This window comes from Balaenoptera musculus, chromosome 3 (genome assembly GCF_009873245.2).
Source record: "Balaenoptera musculus isolate JJ_BM4_2016_0621 chromosome 3, mBalMus1.pri.v3, whole genome shotgun sequence".
In the NCBI taxonomy this organism is placed as follows: domain Eukaryota; kingdom Metazoa; phylum Chordata; class Mammalia; order Artiodactyla; family Balaenopteridae; genus Balaenoptera; species Balaenoptera musculus.
In genome coordinates, this window is record NC_045787.1 from 62,825,987 (window position 1) to 62,848,367 (window position 22,381).

Genomic DNA, 22,381 nt, shown 5'->3' on the forward strand with positions numbered 1-22,381 from the left:
CCTTAAGAATTTTTTGATGTACAGATCTACACATAAACATACATATTTCTATGTATTTGTTTAATATAACGTATTTATTCTTTCAACTGATTTTTATTGAATGCCTATTTAAGGCATTTTATGTACTGTAAGGAATTAAACAGACAAAAATTCCTGCCCTTCTGGAGTTTACAGTCTAATAGGGGGAGGTGTACAATAAAATAGTGTTTAAAGGTGATGAGTACTATACAGAAAGGCAGGGAAGAGGTGAATTTTTAAGTAGAGTGGTGAAGGAAGGCCACACTGAGAATGTGGCAATTGAACAAAGATTTGAATGAAGATTAAAGGAGTTAAGGGGGAAAACCACATGGACGTGTGAAGGAACAGTGTTTCAGGCAGAGACAACAGTAAGTACAACATATCTTAAGTGCTTGGTGTGTTTAAAGAATATCAAGGAGCCTGGGTGCTGGGACAGAGTAACTAAGGGGGAGACTATTAGGAGGTGAGCTCAGAGATGAAAGGGGATGGAAGGCAGGTTGTGTAGGGACTTTTAGACCCTGTACTAACTCGTGCTGCTTCTCTCAGTGAGTTGGGAAATGTTGGAGGATTTGTAAGCAAAGTAATCCAGTTATGTGACGTACATTTTAAAAAGGATTCCTTTGGCTGCTCTGTTAAGAATACCCTATAGGGCACAGGGATAAAGGTGGGAGACCAGATGGAAAGCTAATGGGAAAGTCATTCCCATTAGTAGGTGCATAATAATCTGGATATACTGAAATTTATTTAAGTAATACTTTATTGATGTTCAATTAGGTTGTGTCTAATTTTTTAAGAGGGAAGTAGTATGGGGATATATGTATATGTATAGCTGATTGACTTTGTTATAAAGCAGAAACTACTAGAAAAGATTTTTCAACTCACTTTCTGGTATACACATCTTTAACAAGCATTTTGGAGTATTTCTGGGTCAAAGGGGATGAGCATTTTACACTTTGAAAATAGTTGCTCTGTTGCTCTCCAAAAAAGGGTCATCCACCATCAGAAAATGCCCTTTTTTTCCGTACCCTAGGTATTTGTAAACTTCTGTATTTTTCCAAAGGGAATTTTAGGAGATAACGGTCTAAATTATTATTTCAAAACTCATAAACTAAATTTTATTTAACTTAATGTTTGTTTTTAATAATGAATAATAACTTTAATGAAGGTGTATATTCTGTTTTTTTAGGTTCTCAAAGTTTTTCTGGTATCATTAACTTGGAAAAGCCTGTGATTTGCTCTTTGGCTGCCATAATAAGATACCTGAAAGAGTTTAACTTGGAAAAGGTGCTTTCCAAACCCAAGTAAGTGATTTCTCAAAAATAAAAAAAGGGTGGTGTTATATTAAAAAACATTTCTTAAATTGAATTTGGTAAGTACTATTGAATTGAATTTTGGTAAGTACTAGGTAAGAAGTTTACCTGCTCTGGATAGAATATTCTGCGGCAAGAATGAGCTGTGTGGTATTGTTGCTAAAGAATATTAAAAATATTAATTGACATGAATTAAAAGAAAGCTTAAGAATTCTGTCAGTTGGTATTCATGATAACTATTGAATGTATTATAGTGTTGACTACAACACTATAATATAAAACTGTGCTTTATACTAATGCACAGTTAATTGAGAAGTAGTATTAAGAAGTGGTATTGAAAAGCATTCATAAAACTTCATCACCTTTCTTATTCTTGGTTTCAATTCTTATTTCACAGACCATAAAGTTGAAGATAAAGAGGACAGCTACTAACATAGACAGCTTTTTTTTTTTTTTAATTTATTTATTTTTGGCTGCACTGGGTCTTTGTTGCTGCACGCGGGCTTTCTCTAGTTGTGGCAAGCGGGGGCTGCTCTTTGTTGCAGTGCACGGGCTTGTTGCGGAGCACAGACTCTAGGCGCACAGGCTTCAGTGGTTGTGGTGCATGGGCTCAGTAGTTGTGGCTCGCGGGCTGTAGAGTGCAGGCTCAGTAGTTGTGACGCACGGGCTTAGTAGCTCCGCGGCATGTGGGATCTTCCCGGACCAGGGCTTGAACCCGTGTCCCCTGCATTGGCAGGCGGATTCTTAACCACCGCACCACCAGGGAAGCCCCTTATAGACAGCTTTTTAAAAGAGTAATTAACTTTGTAGAGTTGAGAGATTTAAAAGCTGGCAATTGACATTCTAGGAAAATGCTAGTTTAAAAGCCAGTGGAATAAAAAAAAGGGTAGCAGAATAATTTTCTTGCCTTTCCATATTCTACCTTCACTAGCCCCTTATCTTTGGCTCTCTGAAGAATTACCCTATATCATATCGATCCTGGGTAAGCTACTTCCTGTTCTGCAGAGGTGGGGTGGACAGATAGGAGCTATCTCAGTAAAATATCATTTAGTACCAAGATTGGGAAATCCTTGTCTATGTCTATTTTAATCCCATCCTGAAAGCAATACACTTCCAAGACTTCTACCCAATGCCCTAAGTATTTTGAGGTATTTCTACTCTCTTTAGTCAGAGAGCAAACTATTCTAAGCCCTATGTGAACCCTTGTTCGTCCTACTGTTTCTTGTGGTTCTTTCCCTGATCCCATGTGAGGTCCTCCGCATATTTAAGGATCAGTGCTTGGCCAAAGACTTGAGGGGACCCTTCTGCATCTCTCTGTATGCAGCTCTGTCATCTCTGGCATTCTGTCTCACAACTTCTACTTTCTTTGGTCTCTCCAAGGAGTTAGTCATAGTGTTTACCTCTTTTGTTTTTCTTCTCTCAGGGATCACAGTTCTATGCTGCCTGATGTCCAACTGCCCGAAAACAGTTTTAAATGTATATATATATACACACACATATATATAGTGTGTATATATATATTTGTATAATTTTCTAGTTGTGTTTAAAGGACAGTACTCATGCATTTAATCTTTTACGAATGAAAGCAGAAGTGAGGTGCCATGATTGAACACCATAAAAAAACAACAGAAGAGGGAGATGTGTAAAGTAACATCAGCTATCCTAAAAAATGTCTGTGTTCTGAAACTTCTGGAAAACTAATTTTCACTTAAAAATTAGCAATGGGAAAAGAACCAAATTGAAATCCCGTATGAAATTATAATAAAAAAGAATAAGGAGCAGGATAATGTCCTTACAGAAAGTGAACGCATGCCAGAAAGACATGCCCACAAATTAAATAAAAACTGTAACCTACTACTTCAAAATGAGCTAAAAGGAAATGATGCTAAATGTGAAAGGACAAATGAGAATAGATGAGAAATAGGAAAGATTTGAAATGAGGTGATAGGATTTGAGAATGAACTATATATTAAAGAAAAAGATCAGTTTAGGAATAAAGAGTAAACTAGAAGGAATACAAAAGTAAATAAATACAACAGAGATACTTTTAAGAGAAACAGAATTTGAAAAGAGAGAGATGCAAGAAAAGATTAACATGGCAAACCTGATGAGACAGCTATCCTTAGGAAACCCTACATGCAAGCTTGACCCTTGACTGGCATATGAGACCTTGCCTTTGGGGAGGGTTTCCAGCATTCTCTGGTAAGAATGGCTCACTGTACCTAAATGGTTTCTGCAGACCGTATGGTTTATGCTGAACACCTACTTGTTTTCTGGGAGCTGGAATTTTGGTACACGGTAGGGAAGAGGTGCCTATGTGAATACAGCCCCCAGTGAAAACCCTGGGTGCTGAGTCTCTAATGAGCTTCTCTGGTGGATATTTCACACATGTTGCCACAACTCACTGCTGGGGAAACTAAGTACATCCTGTGTGACTTTACCAGGAGAGGACTCTTGGAAGCTTGCCCTTGGTTTCCTCTGGATTTTGCCTTATGTACCTTTTCCCTTTTCTGATTTTGCTTTGTATCCTTTCATGGTAATAAATCATAGCTGTGAGTATGACTATATGCTGAGTCCTATGTATTCTCCTAGTGATTCGTTAGGGATCTGTTATACACCCTTCTTCTTATTTTCTTCTTTAATATGCATACTGGCAGCATTTAGGAATGCAAAGATATTTGTTTTAATTGCAAATAAATTAGAAGTGAATCTGCAATAAAACAATTTCTGTCATATGATACAATTTATAATTCATAAATTAACCATCAAAAGGTTAGAAAAATGGTGAATGTATGAACTCTGAAAACTACATACAGAACTATTCTCCACTATAGATTTCATATGTAATGTGGTAGGGTGTCTTTTTTTTTTTTTTGGTCTGTTTTCATTTTCAAATAATATTAATAGTATTTAAATAGAATCTTTGTAAGGGGTTGATCTTTCACATGAGGTCTACACCTTTGCTGCCTTTGTCTAAATCAGAAAGATTGGTTTTTGTTTTTGTTTTTGTTTTGTTTTTCTTTAAGTAGTATAGGAATGATGTAGAATCTTAAATTTCTTTGGCAATTTTCAGCAAGAACATTTTTCTCCCATTATAAAACTTGAGGGGAAAAAAAGCATCCTTTGTATTTTTGTTGTCTGAAATATTAATGAAGTATTTTCCCATGTTACTTGGAAGATTTCTATGGAAGTTCACACAGGATGAATGCTAGCCAGGCATTGTTTATAAGGTTTATTTCAAAGCACATAAAATTTGGTTTTTTCCAAAAGGATAAATAATTTAGAATTGCTTGATCAGTGATCATATACTATCGAATTCCTAAGGATGCTGGCAGATATAACCCTGACTTCAAAAGTATATATATAATTCCTAATGGAAATAGACACTGACAGAAGGAAATTTCTTTTGTATTTGTAAGGAAGAGTCAGAACTCCAGAGTACATTATCATCCAAACATATGGGAAACCTGAAAGCATAGTTAGTTCTTATAGTTGCTTGGTAATTATCATTCCACAGGAATCAGTCTAACTTAATATTGCCCAGTGGTTGATCTCTTTTATTAAGATCAGTGCAGATGTCCATGCTGCCGAATTGTGGGTTCTTGATGCCAACTAAGCATCCTTCAAGAGTCTGTGTCTGATTAAGGTATTCAAGTGTTCATTAATCACCCCTAGGTGTAGGTTAAACCTGTCAAGAACAGGGGAAGTAAATGACTTTTCTTTAAACACATGGGAACTGGTTAGATAGCAACTCAGAGTCCAGGCTAGCAATACTTCCAACTTGTATCTTTGACCATGAAGGTGTGTGAACATCTGTCAGTTGTACAGCAAATCACTGCCTAATTGTTTCTTCCTGAAAATAAGGCTTTACATTTTATTACTGTCTCTGGGTGTTTCACATACATTTCTAGGCTTTATGACTCAAAGGAAACCAAACAAACCCAAACTGGCCTCCCCATAGAAAGATGGCAGACCTTTGCTGAGCATATACTTTCTGCTAGGCTCTGCAGGTGCTGCAAAATGTATAAGACACAAAGAACCCATGCCTCCAAGGAGCTTAGCTCTATTAATGAGGATAGCAGAAGAAGTTAAATTACTGTAATGCAAGGCAAATTAAGTTCACGGTTATAAGAAGGAGAGAATGGTCTACACACACCTACTATCAGTGTTGGAGTTGCTTCCCTCTAAAAATCATTAACAAGTCATCCTTTGGAAGCTAGGTCAAACCTGTCGCAGGTAAATTACACTGCCAGGGGACAGTGTTCAGTTACTAGGCAACATTCCTAATATGCAGTAAGTTATTTCTTTTTCAGGGCTCTGGAACCTTAGTTGTGGGAGTCATCTAGAAGTGGAGGCATCTCTCAGTGAGCACTGGCTCCTTGGGCTCTGATTTTAGGCTCTAGATTCCTGGATGAAAGCTTGCTTCCATAACTGGCTTAGGAAGCTGGATTTTATTTACATCTTATTTTGGCCATGATGAGGGGGGGTTAGTTTTATGATGCAAACACTCATGCTTTCCCTCCAAATAGTTTAGTGACTTGCTGTTATTTTTCTTGCTTTGAAAAATGAGCCATCAAATCTGTAAGTGCTGTGGACAGAAATGTCAAAGGACTGGCTTATAAAGGAAATTAATTACTGGATTAGTAATGCATTGATTAATATACTTTTTAACATGACGGACTAATAAGGACAAAATTTGAATTGTACATACATTTATTAATCACATTGAACTCAATAGTCAAGTTTATTTGAAATTTATTGAATTTTTAATCTAGTTTGGGATAGTTACAGGGACATATGGAGAATGTGAATTCTTTGAACTTAAGGAAGTAATTTCTACTTTTTCAGTTTTATACTCTACTAAAACAGAGCCACATTAATTTGTGGTCTTAATTATAGAGTAAATAACATTTGCACATACCGGAATGTTGATTAAAAGCTTTTAAAGTGTTTGTCAGGATGATCTCATGCTAAAGAATAAGGAGGACGTTTTTAAGTATACTGACATATTTTTCTAGCAAATTGCATAGCTTTTCCTGAAGAGACCACCACTTGCTCTGCCAGTGATAAAAGACTATGTTTGGTTCTATTACTGGAAATATAAAAAAAATTTAAAATTGTTGGTACCATTACTTCCCTTCCTAGTTCTTGGTTTTGGTGTGACAACAGCTGTCCTTTCACAGCAGTTTACCTAACAGCACCCAGCGTCGATAGAAGATACTCTCATAATGAATATTCTTTTTGGCTTTTTTTGGTTCGATTTCCTATCGCAGGAAATCATGTTACTGGAATATTTCTAATGCCTAAATTAGTTTTTCTGTTTCTTTATGCACTTACATCATGGCTCATATTTCATTCTTTTACAGGAATTTTAAACAGTTGTCAGGTGAAATGGAATTTATGACAATTAATGGAACAACATTAAGGAACCTGGAAATCCTTCAGAATCAGGTCAGGTAAACATAAGGCCTATTAGATTCAAAATAGTTTTGAAAAAAATTTTAGGATAAGATAGCAGTCTGTTCTTAGGTATGCAGGTGAAGACAGTGTTGTCTTCAGCTGACAGCTCTGCCTGACATCTGCTGGTAACTGCAGTGCTCACTTTTTTTGAGAACCAAATACATGAAATACTTACTTGGGGGTTACGTTGGGAGCCATAGAGCTGTGCTTTTTAATGATTGAAGCAACATGTCCATCCTGATAATTTCTTTATCAAATATTTCTTTGGAAAGGCATCATCTTTGGAAATTAATGTAAAGTGGATTTTTTTGGTCTGCTTGGTTATGTTTTTTCTACATACTTTTAACTGATTGTTGAAATGTCTGCAGTCTTACTTCATTATCCAGCATATAAAACAAGTTTCTCTGATACTCAGTTTGACTGTAAGATGCATAATATTCCACTTCACAAACTTCCATCATTGTTTACTTGCCCTTTATTGATGAATGAGAAGGATAATGAAGACATTAAAATTATTGCTTTCATGTATTAAACTATCACTTGGAAATGTAAGATATTATATTGTAAAACTAATGTTATTATACCATAAAGTCACAGAAAGAAAAAGCAGTTCCAAGTCATTTGAGTAAGTAGTGGAAAAGCTGAACCATCTGCTGTGAATCACTAGAACTGCTGTGAATTAAAGTAAATGCTGAATTTATTCTCCTGACTCCTGGATTTGTATATTGCTGTCTAGTTTCTCTCACTTGGTTTCTCCCTCTGCCAGGTTGTCCTTGTATACTGGGGTCAGCCTTCCTTTTATGCAATAACATTTTTATCATGTCACTCTGTCATCCGGAAGTTGAGCATATTTCCCACAAGTCTTTCTCATCAACTCTGTCTACATCCCCGAGGTAGCAAACAAAAGGGCATTTCTGGGGTGAAGAAGAGCCCACAGTCAAAGCCTGCAGACACAGCCCCAGTATTCCAAGATTTCTTTATTTCTGCCACATCCTCCCTGTTCACATCCTATTACAGTGGAGTCAGTTCTGAAATCAGATTCCTAAGGCAGAAATCATCCGTCATCAGAATACCCTCTAAAATCCCTTTCTTTATCAGGACTTGGGCCCTTGTAGAAATAGAAGCTGAGAATTAGCATCTTCTGCTTGTCTTTGTGCTTCGGCTTTGGCCTCCTTTACCGTAGAGCAATGGAAAGGGGTCATGAGGAGGGAGCTGGCTGTCAGGGAGAGCAAAGGTATAACAGGACTCAGGTCTCCCCCCACCTCTCCCTCTCTTGTCTGAGCCTGCTTCTCCAATGATGCCAGGTAATTAGAGAATGATTCCCCTCCACCGTACTCTTCCTGGGACCCTTTACTGTGGTCCAGGCAGTCAGGCTCTCGTCTCAGGAAGGGATGGTGCAGTCACTGATGCGGATTCTCCTCAGTTCTGCTCTGCCTGCCCAGCTCGTCCTTAGGGAGCCTTCCACGACCACTGTAGTTTCCGTGTGTGCTCTGCTTTAAACTCCTAAGGCCTGGAGAGGTTATAGCACACTTTTTATAGTTGATTTCTGCCAGGTGGCATTGTGTCCTCATTAGGAGTCTTTTCTCCCACACTTGGATGTAAGTGCCCTGAGGGAGGGACCATGTCTTAATATACCTTTTTTTTTTCTTTTCCAACTATTTTTTTTTTTTAATTTTATAGCTACTTTATTTATTTATTTATTTATTTTTTGGCTGTGTTGGGTCTTTGGTTCATGCGAGGGCTTTCTCTAGTTGCGGCAAGCGGGGGCCACTCTTCATCGCGGTGCGGGGACCGCTCTTCATCGCGGTGCGCGGGCCTTTCACTATCGCGGCCCCTCCCGTTGCGGGGCACAGGCTTCAGACGCGCAGGCTCAGTAGTTGTGGGTCACGGGCCCAGCCGCTCCGCGGCATGTGGGATCCTCCCAGACCAGGACTCGAACCCGTGTCCCCTGCATTAGCAGGCAGATTCTCAACCACTGCGCCACCAGGGAAGCCCATGTCTTAATATACCTTTGCCAGTTATTCTACTGAGCACACAGGAGGTATTCTGTAAGTACCTGCTCGTTGATTTGAAGGAAAAGGAAAGAGTAAAAAAAAAAGAAAAAAATCAGGTGAAAACAACTTTATGTTCCAAATAGAACTAAACCTATTATTAGACATTTTGTACTACAGTGAAACCTTGGTAAAATTTAATACCATCTCCAGTTAATTGTATAATTTTTTTAATGGCTTAACTTTAAAGTGGCAAAACATAGATAAATATTTGCTAAGGATTTAATAAAACAGACTAAAATCAAACCCTTCAGGGGTACAGTCCTAGAGTGCAGTACAGGTTCACTTCTCTCCTTAAACTTGTTCAGTGTTGTCATGAGAGTATCTGTCTTTAGAATGGCAACTCCTAGGTAGCGGGAGGTACTGAACTGCCAAAGGAAAATGAAATTATCTTCACTGTGCTTTCCAAGACAGGAAAGGATGCAGTTATATTTTTGAGATGTTTAGGACAAACATTTCAAAAGAGACTTCTCAATAATTTATTGTTAGTTAACTAAAAACTATACATAGACTATATCTTTCTTGTGTAAAATATCAGTACTTTGTGTATATAAGGATGTGTGTATGTATACATTCATTCATCTGGCATTAAATGAACACCTGTTTTGAGCTCTGTTTTATGCTAGGGTGTAACATTTAAAATTGAGATCTATGGAATAATGAGGACGCATGAACAGCTAGCAGTTTTGGTACAAATACAATCATCTAGTTAATAAACCTTGTTTTCTGGTCTTTTTTAGACTGATATGAAAACCAAAGGAAGTTTATTTTGGGTTTTAGACCATACTAAAACTTCATTTGGGAGACGGAAGTTAAAGAAGTGGGTGACCCAGCCACTCCTTAAACTAAGGTAAAAGGAATTGTCTTTTGTGTGTTTAATCTGAACACTGTTTTCAATCAGGGAAGATTTTATTTTGTATCTGGCAATAGACTATTATCGGGAAGATTTTTTTCCTTATCCCTAAGAACGAGTCTCCTTTCAGTTGGAAGACATGGGGTCTGCCCGGAGAAAGTGAGTTAACCAGTAAGTTTGGGTCATCAGTAGCATAAGGGTGTAGGGAGAGAGAGGCTGGGGAGATGGGGCACTGCCTTTTGTTGAGGGCTTTGAAGGCTGGGCTGAGGAGCTGGTAGCCAGAGGAGGTTAATCCAGTGATTCTGTACATGGGAATGATCGGATCAGAGCTGGCTTGTGCGTGGGAGCAGACAAAGTGGCCATGGATGGGGAACAAGTTAGCAAGTTCACGGAGAGGTTCTGAGGACCTGAGCTAAAGAAGTAACAGTAGGAATCTGAAAGAGGGCTTAGATGTGAGATGTTTAAGAAGGTAGGATGAGTAAACTAGGTGTGCTTTCAGGGAAGGTAGGTGAGTCTGGTGCCTAAAACACAGTGGTTTCCAAGCTTGTCTGCACGTTGGAATCACCTGGGAAGCTTCGAAATACTTAACGCCTGTATCCAACCCCCAGATATTGTGATTTCAGTGGCCTCCAGTGTGGCCTGGGAGTTGGAATTTTTAAAAGCTCCCAGATGATTCTGACATGCAGATAGATTTGGGAGCTGTGACCTATGCCTGTCACGTAGTAGGAGTCCAAATAATGTTGACTGACGGACTGAATGAATGAATGCTATTATTTATTGTGCTTTTACTATGTACCAGTATTTAATATTCAGAATCATCCTCTGAGGGTGGGTCCTTGAGATGAGTAAACAGATTCAGAGAGCTTCAATAACTTGCTTAATGTTTCACAGCTGGTAGAGCCTAGATTTAAAATCAGCATTGAATCCATCTTGAACAGCTTCCCATATGGACGGACCAGAGAGAGTGTAGTGCTGGTGCTGTTAGTGGGCTCTGTCAACTGAGTCAGTCCCACTAAGGCTGCAGCTCACCACCCCCTAGCCCACCGTGTTCTCACCTTTGCAGTGGTACAGTACCTCCTCACAGGGCTGCTGTAAGGAATAGAATGAGGCAGTAATCTTCACTGCCAGTTCTGAGCTCTTTATCATGTAGCAAGCACTGTGCTAGGGGCTTTACGTGCATCGTCTCTTAAACTGCACAGCAGCCTCACTAACGGCTGCATCTTATGCTGTGCTTAGTAAACAGCCATCTTTGGCAAAGGATAGCGGATGCCGTTACTGTTAGTCCTAAGCTTTAAGATACTGTTCTGATGATGATTGGTTACTAAATCACTTCAGCTTTTAGTGGGTCATTACGATTTCTTTTCTTGACCATAAAGACCTTCGGACAGGGGAGACTGACTAGGTAAAGAAGGAATTCTGAAAATGGAAGTATCTACTTTGGTTCAGTATTCAAACGAGATAAAGATACCTCATGGAGCAAAAGCAGACAAGATGGCTTTCTGTAGATAGTCTGCGGACAGCAATATAAGGGGTGTTGCCTTCTGGCTGATAGAAAGGCATCTAAAGCATCCACATTATTCTTATTATTTTATTTGGTTGGTTGAGATATTCAACAGAAACAGACTTGCTAGCAGACTTTTTCATGCAAATTAAATTTTTTATTTCTGTTGTTAAATTTGTTTTGTATAAACAGGATTAATTTGAGATAAATTCAGTAGACCATGTTGTATGCTCTTTAGGGGCTGATCATGTACTCTTTGGGACCCTCCTTTCCCAGAAAGGCTGAGAGAAGGTACTCCATGCATTGAACTCCAGTGCTTTCAAGTATGAACTTTAGACCAGCCTAAAACATATATAGCTGAAAACAGGCACACAAAAACTTCTTCCTTTGCCATTTTTATTTTAAGTCATAGTTTTAAAACTTTAAGCTTCCTAATCCATTAAAATTGAATTCAGGGACTTCCCTGGTGGTCCAGTGGTTAAGAATCTGCCTTCCAGTGCAGGGGATGAGGGTTCGATCCCTGGTCAGGGAACTGAGATCCCATATGCCGTGGGGCTGAACTCGTGTGCCACAATTAGAGAGCCTGCACGCCACAACTACAGAGCCCATGCGCCACAACTGGAGAGAAGCCCGTGCACCGCAACTAAGACCCAACACAGCCAAAAATAAATAAGTAAATTTTTTTTTTTAATTATTTTTTTATTTTTTAATGCTATTCTTGTCTGCTTACATTCTTTTTATTTATGTATGTATGTATGTATGGTATGGCTGTGTTGGGTCTTCGTTTCTGTGCGAGGGCTTTCTCCAGTTGTGGCAAGCGGGGGCCACTCTTCATCACGGTGCGCGGGCCTCTCACTATCGCGGCCTCTCATTGCCGAGCACAGGCTCCAGACACGCAGGCTCAGCAACCGTGGCTCACGGGCCGAGTTGCTCCGCGGCATGTGGGATCCTCCCAGACCAGGGCCCGAACCTGCGTCCCCTGCATTGGCAGGCAGACTCTCAACCACTGCGCCACCAGGGAAGCCCCAATAAGTAAATATTAATAAATAAAAATGTGTTTATAAAAAAAAAAATTGACTTCAAAAGAATTCCAGTTATATCTTAATTGCACTTGCCATGTCTTCCAAACAAATACCTAGAGAAAATCTTCAGCTGATTAGTCAGTAGTTCAGCTATATATTTATTGTTGTTGTTGTTTTAGTACTAACATTAGGTGCCATGCATCCAGGCTAATATTCTGTCTCTGACATAGGCAGCCAAAGGTTAGTTTAGGGCCTAGTTTTCGTCTATAGTGAGATCATACAACAAATAATTGGTGACAAGGGAACTTAGCAAGATATAAGGTGGATCTCCCAAAGTTCTTCAAGAGCCCATTATTTGTCAGTCATCCATGAATCCTCTTAAATCCTTTAGGATCTTTTTTATATTTTTAGCCTATTTTAGCTTCCAGGGCAATCACACAGTTCATAAATTCAGGAACAAGTGTTTCAAGTTTCAGAGGATTTTCCACTCCCACTACTTTTTATTCTATAAAATGGCCTCTTTGGTGCAAATTTTTCTAGTGACTTTCTAGAAAGTATAAATGGCTTTTACCCTATACTTACTGATTCAAAGAATTCACTTGGGTTATTGAGGTCAGATGTTACTCTACTGAAACCACATTGGCTTTTATAAATAGGTTATGCTTTCTTATGTGTTGTGCCCCATACGTTTTATCAGTTCTGTAATTTTAGGCAAGAAGATTCTTCAGTGTAGGTCTCTGGCTTCTTATAACTGAATGCCGTGTTGGCAAGCCATTAGTCCTAAGACCTTTTAAAATTAAATTATATTGAATTCATTTTTTTCAAGATTCCATCTTTGAATTTCTTCTGCTTCTTTTAGTTGATATGGTCTTGTCAATCTTTTATACATATACCATAGGTACTTTATTGGTTTTGTCCACAAGCCCCAAAATGCAAATTATGCTTGTAAATAGTGACTGGTTGGGAGGGGGGAGGGGCAGAAAACTTTGAAAAGTGTGGGATGAGTATCTAAAATGGTATTTTAGGCAAAATATTAATTTCCAAGGCAGATTTGGTCATCTTAGAAGAGTATTCAAGATTCAGTAACTTACCCTATATTTTGAAATATTAAGCAAAGGTAAGTTCTGAGTTTTCTCCATGAGTACCTCTTCTTCTCCCTGCACCTTAAGTGTTGATGTTACCCGTGGTTCTTTCCTGGGGCATCTTCTTACTTTCAACACTACTTAGGATCTTATCTGTGACCATGGCTTCTCCTGTAACTCATGTGCTGATGACTTTGTCTCCATTATCTCCCGCAGCTCCAGACCCACACATCCACTAGCATGTCTCTGCCTCAGGAAATGTTTGACATGAGTATGCAGAACAAATTGGAAATAAGACATTTCCTTCAGTGAGATAGTGATTTCTTGGAAATGCAGCTCTGTGTGTGTGTGTGTGTGTACATGCGTGTGCAGGTGTGCACACACACTTAAAGAACAGCAGATTATTAACCACAAAGGGAACCTGAGAAATCAGTTCCTCCCCTTCTAGTGGATGAACTATTTTGATCAATGATGAAAACGTCTCTCTGCAAGAAGTAGTATTATATCATCTTGCCTTTTTGTGAAATCACTTTTTATGAAAGGCACTCAGATGAAAGCCTTTTCATGAAAGACTTTTTATTAAGCAAACTAAGCATCTCCATGCCTCCGGTATTGCCCTTCTCTGTTTCTATCTGCATTACCCAAAGATGATTTTTTTTAAAAAAATGTATATTTGATTATGTTTTGCTCCCTACTATTTACAGTTCTCACAGCACTAAGGTGTGATTTATTTCTGGACCTTTGTACAGTCTGTTCCCTTTTTCTAAAGTGGAAACTGCTCATTTTTGTCTCCCTCCTAACCTGCTGGCTGCTTCTTCAAAGTTTCCTTTGCTCACTGTTCATCTTCTCTGTATCTTTTAAATGTTGGAGTTCCTGAGGCCTGAACCTTAGGAGCTCAGCTTTCTTCCTTCCCTTATCCTTTCGTCCCCTTCTCTTCTCTCCAATGAACTTACCTATGCGCATGACCATAAATATCAAAATGTCAGTGATTCTCAAATTTGTATCTTTGGTCCTTACTCTCCTCTATTCTCCAGGCTTATATATTCAACTCAGGCTCCTAAACACATATGTGTATCACAGGCATCTCAAACTTAATGTATTCAACCCTGTTCCTCCTCCTGGTTCCCTGTCCCCTCCACCTAATGTGTTGCTTGGGCCAGAAACCTGGGAGTTACTCTGGACATTTCCTTTTGACAACCACATCCAATCTAATACTAAGTCCTATTGCTTTTACCTCTAAAATATATCCAGAGACTGTGCATGTCTTGCCATCTTGACTGCAGTCAGTCCCACTTGGACTGCTGCAGTATCCTCCTAACGGATCTCTTTTTTGAAAATAAAAGCTGAATCATGTTACTCCCCTGCCTTAAACTCTTCATTGGCTTTCCATTGTGCTTCAAATAAAATTAAAATTCTTAAACATGGCTGTTCTGTCTGACTCTCCTGTGCATTCATGCATTCATTGTCGTCTGTTCACTCTGGCCTTCCTTTAGTTCCTGAGCATCCCAGAGCTTTTTCTCTTCTCGTGGTCTCTGCATTTACTCGTCTCTCTACCTAGAATATTCTTTTCTTGCTCGTCAGTTTTTACACAGCTAACTGCTTTGTTCTTTAGGTTTTACCTTAAAGTGTTAGTTCTTCAGAGAGGTTTTCTCTGACCTCCTAATCTAAATTATGTTCTTCGTATTATTCTTGGATAGTGTATAGGACTTATTATGATTGATATTTGTTTATCAGTGTTTGTTTAATATCTGCCTGTCTCACTCAACTGTGTGTTTCATTTATAACAAGCATTTGATAAGTATTTTTCCCCGTGCTCATTTTTCTACATTTGCACTTTTTAAACAAAATATGTATTATTAATGTCAAATACATGTAATGTAAAATTTATCTTAATCATTTTTATGTGTACATGTCATTAAGTACAGTACATTCATTAAGTACATTTTAAGTGTATTAAATACATTAGTATTTTGCAACCATCACCACAGTCCATCTTCAGAGCTCTTTTCATCTTGCAAAACTGAAACTCAGTACATATTCATGAATAACTTCTCATTACTCCTTTTTCCTAAACTCTGGCAAACACCATATTACTTTCTGTCTCTATGAAGTTGACTATTCTAGGTACCTCATATAAGTGGAATAATACAAGGTTTGTATTTTTGTGACTATCTTACCACTTAGCATAATATCTTCAAGGTTCATTCATGTTGTAGCATATATCAGTATTTCTTTTTTTAAATTGAGGTATAGTTGTATAGTTGATTCACAACATTATCACTGTGTTGTATACCTGAAACTTATATAATATTGTAAAACATAGTGATTGAATATTTTTTTAGATTATATTCAATTTAAAGTTATTACAAAATAATGGCTATAATTCCCTGTTTATACAATATATCCTTGTTTATTTATTCTATACATAATAGTTTGTATCTCTTAATCTCATACCCCTATCTTGCCCCTCCACCTTTCCCTCTCCCCCTTGGTAACCACTAGTTTGTTCTCAATGTCTATGGAGTCTATTTCTGTTTTGTTACATAAATTTGCTTGTTTTATTTTTTAAATTTCACATATAAGTGATAGAGTAGAATATTTGTCTTTCTCCTTCTGACTTATTTCACAAGCATAATACTCTCTAGGTCCATCCACATTCTTGCAAATGGCAGAATTTCATTCTTTTTTATGGCTGGATAATATTCCATTGTATAAATATACCACATCTTCTTTATCAGTTCATCTATTGATGGACATTTAGGTTGCTTCCATATCTTGGCTATTGTAAATAATGCTGCAATGAACATTGGGGTGTATGTATCTTTTTGAATTAGTGTTTTTGTTTTCTTCAGATATATACCCAGCAGGAGAGTCGCTGCATCATATGGTAGTTCTATTTTTAGTTTTTTGAGAAACCTCCATGCTCTTTACCAATTTACGGTCTCGTCAACAGTGTGTTAGGGTTCCCTTTTTCCATATCCTCTCCAACATTTGTTATTTGTAGACCTTTTGATGATAGCGATTTTGACAGGTGTGAGGTGATATCCCCTTGTATCACCGCAATATCAATATCCCCTTCTATCAAATGCAATGATTTGCGTTTCTCTGGTGATGAGCGATGTTGTGCATCTTTTCATGCGCCTGTTGGCCATCTGTATATCTTCTTTGGAAAAATGTCTGTTCAGGTCTTCTGCCCATTTTGGAATCCGGTTGTTTTTTTTTTTTTGATATTGAGCTGTATGAGCTGTTTTTAATTAATTAATTAATTAATTTATGGCTGTGTTGGGTCTTCGTTTCTGCGCGAGGGCTTTCTCTAGTTGCGGCAAGTGGGGGCCACTCTTCATCACGGTGCGCGGGCCTATCATTATCGCGGCCTCTCTTGCTGTGGAGCACAGGCTCCAGACGCGCAGGCTCAGCAATTGTGGCTCACGGCCCCAGTTGCTCCGCGGCATGTGGGATCCTCCCAGACCAGGGCCCAAACCCATGTCCCCTGCATTGGCAGGCAGACTCTCAACCACTGCGCCACCAGGGAAACGCTGAGCTGTTTTTATATTTTGGATATTAGCTCCTTATTGGTCATATCATTTGCAAATATTTTCTCCCATTCAGTAGGTTGTCTTCTCATTTTGTTGATGGTTTCCTTTGCTGTGCAAAAGCTTTTAGGTTTAATTAGGCACCATTTGTTTATTTTTGCTTTTATTTCTTTTGCCTTAGGAGACAGAGCCAAAACAATATTGCTACAATTTATGTCGAAGAGTGTTCTGCCTATGTCCTCTTTTAGGATTTTTATGGTTTCAGGCCTTTCATTTATGTCTTTAATCCATTTTGAGTTTATTTTTGCGTATGGTGTGAGGAATGTTCTAATTTCATTGATTTACATATAACTGTTCAGTTTTCCCAGCACCACTTACTGAAGAAACTGTCTTTTGTCCACTGTACCTTCTTGCCTTCTTTGTCATAGATTAATTGACCATACGTGCATTAATTGACCATGGGCTCTCTATTCTGTTCCATGGATCTATGTATCTGCTTTCTGTGCCAATATCATACTGTTTTGATTACTGTGGCTTTGTAGTCTAGTCTGGTAAGTACTTATTGAATGGATAATGAAAAGAATGACTCATTAAAGTCCTAACCCAGACTCCTCCCTTGAGAAGTCCTCCTTCTTCTCCTTCCTCCTGCTATAGAAAGTTATCTCCTCTCAATTATGTCCTGTTTCTTACTACTCCACCCCAAACACACACATAGAATACACTGGCAGCTCATAGTACTTTGAATATAACAGATGATTAAGAAATTATGAACAAATGAATCCATTTGAAAATCTTAGGGTTCTCACTAGGCTTTGAAAATAAAGGCAAACCTATATAAGGGAAGTTTATTTTTCTAAGAAAAACTTCTTGATTTTAAAAGAACCTTAGAAGCAGTTTTCTTTCATGTGATTCCTTGTTTTAGTGCCACAGAATTGGTCCTGAGAAATCATTTCTTCTCTTTTAGTGGAATAATTGCTTGTTCAGGTATGAAAACATTGTACTTAACAGTGGAAGAAATGGTGTGGCGACATCGTGCATTCTTGTCAAACCCCTAGTGGAATTAGAATAGATAGAAGTTGATCAGAGAAAGTCATGTGACTTAGTAAGGAAGCCAGGCTGGGTGACAGGAAGGGGCTATCATCCACCTCAGGCATAGCTAGTTTTAAGTATCATGTAAAAAGGTCTAGCTCATAACTCTAAACACATCTGAGTCAGAATTTATTTGCTTAGAGATATTTGGGGTTAACGTGATTTTCATATGGCTCTTAAAGACCATACCTGTAGAATCTGAATTACATAATTGGTGATTTAGACAGTGTATTAGTTTACTATGGCCGCCGAAACAAAGTACCGCAAACTGGGTGGCTTAAATGGCATAAATTTGTCTCACAGTTCTGGAGGCTAGAAGTCCAAGATCAAAATGTCAGTGGGCCTGTGAGGGAGAATCTGTTCAGTGTCTCTCTCCTAGCTTCTGGTGGTTTGTTGGCAGTCTTTGGTGTTACTTGGCTTGGAGATGTGTTGTCTTTTATCTCTGCCTTTATGTTTACATAGTATTCTCCCTGTGTACATTTCTCTTCATGTGGCATTCTTTTAATAAGAATATAGTCAAATTGGATTAGGGGCCTACCCTATTCTAGTATGACCTCATCTTAACTAATTACATCTACAATAACCCTATTTCTAAGTAAGGTCACATTCTGAGGCACTGAGGTCTTCAACATATATTTTTTGGGGGACACAGTTCAATCCATAACAGATAGGCTCAATTATTTCATATCTTTCCTCCTCTCGGCATGGGCAGATCAAATGTACACATCTCTGGAATGGAAACAAGTGTTTTGATTATTATTTAAATGTATCACACGTTTATTCAGTATCTGAAGTGAGGTTGTAAAAACAATGAATTTTGTAAATTGCAAACATTATGCAATTTTGCTCCTATAGTACAGTATTCTGAAAAATCTTTCATCTCCCTTACCTTTGAAAAACATTCTGGATTGTATCTGTCCAGGTGAAGGTATTTATGCAAATGTTAGATTGATTTTAGGGATGAAAAGGAAACATTTTTTTTTTTAAAAAGAAAGGGAAATGTTTTGGTAGAAAGGAGCAGACGTCCAAATCTAAGAGTTGAGGAAAGAAGAGTAGCCAAGGTGGGAAGAGGGAAGTGCTGAGGCTTGAGAGGTGAGGTCTGTTCCTCTGTAAACTAGTCTCTATGTGGGGGAAGCAGAAGATGAAAACTCAAGAGGATCATATGAGTGGAAAGAAAATGGCAGAAAGGGAAACCAGTGTCTAACTGTGCTGCATTTTTCATCTGTGTTATCTCTGTTCTTTCAACTATCCTCAGAGATGGTTACTGCTTTTATTTTATAGATGAGAAAAACTGACACTCAGGTTCATTAACCGAGATCATCCAGCAAAGCACATAGGGGCATGTCTGAAAGCACAGTTTTGGAGTTAATGAGACACTTGAGCTTGAGTTCTGATTCCCTCATTCAGTTGTGTCACTTGGGTCAAGTTATGAACTTTTGTACACCTCAGTTTCTTTACCTGTAAAATGGGAATTGCATTACCTACCCCATAGTGGTGGTGTGAGGACCAAATGAGATGGTACATGTAAAGGATTACTGTGGTTCCTGGCATCAGTTGTGCAGTCAAGAAGAGAGCTGTGGGCTTTGTGATACCAAAAAATTGGAAGCAACCTAGTTATTAGTAGGGGAATGAAAAAATAGTTATCTGGTCATACATTAGAATATTATATAGCAGTTAAAATGAATGCCTCAAGTCTACATGTTTCAATGTGGATAAATCTCATAAAAACAATGTTATAAAAGAATACATAGAGCACAATAACCATTTATCTGAATTTTGTAACACATTTGTGTTGTTTAGGGGTTCAGACATAAGTGGTAGAAATATAAAAAGAAGTAGAAAGGATATTTACTAACATCAGGAAAATGGTCACTTCTAGGAAGGGAGGAAAGGGAAAGAAATACAGCTGGGATAGTGTTTTATGCGTGTTTGCAATGTTTTATTCTTAAAAAGTAAATAATATAGAGAATATAATACATACACACACACACACACACACACACACACACACACACACACATATATGAATTTTTTAAATGGCACTGCTACCACCCCTTCACCACCATCCTAATCAGGTGAAAGTGAGATTCAAACCCAAGCCCATCTCTCTGGAAAGCCCATGTTAGACTTGAGAGCATCTGTTTTCCACCACATCTTGTTTTAGAAAGATGGGAAGACAGTCATAAGATGACCTGGCTGGGGGCTTCCAGTGGTGACGGGAAGGAGGCTGTGTGCTCACAATGTCAGTTGTCCAGTATCTGTCCTGGTCAGTTCTCCTGAATCTGGTACTTGCCTGTATTTTATCTTTTGCCCGTAGCTGTAGTCAGAATCGTGAGGAGAATTTTCAAGGACCACTGGTAAGGAGGTAGAGCCTTTGTGTGAGTCCCTTCTCAGAATGACGCAACCATTAGCATTTGAGCACTGTTATTGTATGTGGTTGGGCTTGGATCACAGCCTTTCTCTTTTATTTAATACTTTAACTTGACTAAGTCCTGGGAATTTAGGAAGCTCAACTTTCTGTTCTGATTGACCAAGTGCACATTAACACTTAGTAGTATAAAATAGTTATTTTAAACATTTATTTATTTTTGGCTGTGTTGGGTCTTCGTTGCTGCTTGCGAGCTTTCTCTAGTTGTGGTGAGTGGGGGCTACTCTTTGTTGTGGTGCATAAGCTTCTCACTGCGTTGGCTTCTTTTGCTGCGGAGCATGGACTCTGGGCGCACGGGCTTCAGTAGTTGTGGCACGCAGGCTCAGTAGTTGTGGCTCGCAGGCTCTAGAGCGCAGGCTCAGTAGTTGTGGTGCATGGGCTTAGTTGCTCCATGGCATGTGGGATCTTCCCGGACCAGGATCGAACCCATGTCCCTTGCATTGGCAGGCAGATTCTTAGCCATGGTGCTACCAGGGAAGTCCCAGATAGTTATTATTAATTTTGTATTATTTAGTGTCAATGACACAGTGTTCCTACTCTCAAGGAGTTTCTAATCTAATTTGGTCAAGGTGTAATCTAGTGAGGAGAAGGAGATGCAAGTGATGGAAACTCTTATACCTAAAATAAAATGCTTGCTACTCACTGTATAGCTCAATAACATAATTAGAACAAATGAAGAATACTTTTATAATTCAAATTAGATTTTTATAAAACTGCTTAAGAGAATTAAGCATGCTAAGTTTATTCTTGGCATTTAAATTACACAAATATTTAAGAAAATTGAAAATTGTTGGTTTTAGGAAATAAGTCCTTGGCTAGATTTTTGTGTAATTTTCTAAAGTACATTTTAGTGATAGTTAATTTTCTTGAATAATTAAATGACTTTTATTTTGGTAAACCCATATGTTTAGAGTATTAATATTTGTATGTCTAATTTATAGCCCTGGCCTAAATGACAAAGTAATAGAATATAATATATTTGCTCCACTTAACATTTAGTTTATGTTAGCAAAACTAAATGCCATTTTAACTCTCTGGAACTTCCTGAAATTAACTACACGAGGAGGCCCTGTTTATTCTTTGTGGTTTCCCATGTTCTATGAGCCTGCCAACAAATGTTCAACTGGTGACTCCACTCTTACTCAGCCCAGTGAGACACACTACTTCTCATAAATGAGAAGGAAGAGTGGTGGGTGAAGCATAACTGGGAGCTGTGACTGATTGGTGTTGACCCCATGCCTCTTTTCCTTTGCTCTGTGGATGCAAGTGAGAATGGGAAGGGGACTGCTGCCACCAAGAAAAAAGTGACCCTAAATGCCTCTTACCCAAATGTCTGCCCTGTTATTGCATATGGATTAACCAGCATCTTTTGCGATGCAGTCTATTCAGGAACCTTTAGCTGGTCTCTGCTTTGTTCTATAGTTGCCAAGTTTCCAAGAATTCTTAACCACAGGCCCACCTTCACTCAGGTTTGTTATTCTTTTTTTTTTTTTTTAATTTTACTTATTTATTTATTTATTTATTTTTGGCTGTGTTGGGTCTCCGTTTCTGCGTGAGGGCTGTCTCCAGCTGTGGCGAACGGGGGCCACTCTTCATCGCGGTGCGCGGGCCTCTCACTATCGCGGCCTCTCTTGTTGCGGAGCACAGGCTCCAGACGTGCAGGCTCAGTAGTTGTGGCTCACGGGCCCAGTTGCTCCGCGGCATGCGGGATCCTCCCAGACCAGGGCTCGAACCCGTGTCCCCTGCATTGGCAGGCAGATTCTCAACCACTGCGCCACCAGGGAAGCCCCAGGTTTGTTATTCTAATTTGTTTTATCTCTGTGGTCTGGCAATTTCTAAGTTGTGAAATTTATTTAAAATTGTCCCATTGTGCGTTATGGTTCCTAGCGAAAGCAAACACAGGTCCTCCCTGAAGGGATACACTCTCATCTAGGCCTCCTAGAAATCTCAAAGAGCAAGTTCTGCTGTAAGCTCATAAACCATAATTACAAAAGACGTGGAGAAACAAGTAATCATGAGTTGAGTCAGCAGAAA

General features: G+C 38.7%; 1 protein-coding gene across 2 annotated transcripts in view; it reads left to right on the forward strand.

Moving 5' to 3' along the window:
• Positions 1-22,381, forward strand: part of MSH3 (mutS homolog 3) — a 183,549-nt gene that overhangs the window by 57,522 nt on the left and 103,646 nt on the right. For both annotated transcript variants that reach the window (XM_036847244.1, XM_036847245.1), the window contains exons 10-12: positions 1,205-1,319; positions 6,695-6,779; positions 9,580-9,689. In XM_036847244.1, the coding sequence (XP_036703139.1) occupies positions 1,205-1,319; positions 6,695-6,779; positions 9,580-9,689 (310 nt within the window). The remainder of the gene's footprint in view (positions 1-1,204; positions 1,320-6,694; positions 6,780-9,579; positions 9,690-22,381) is intronic.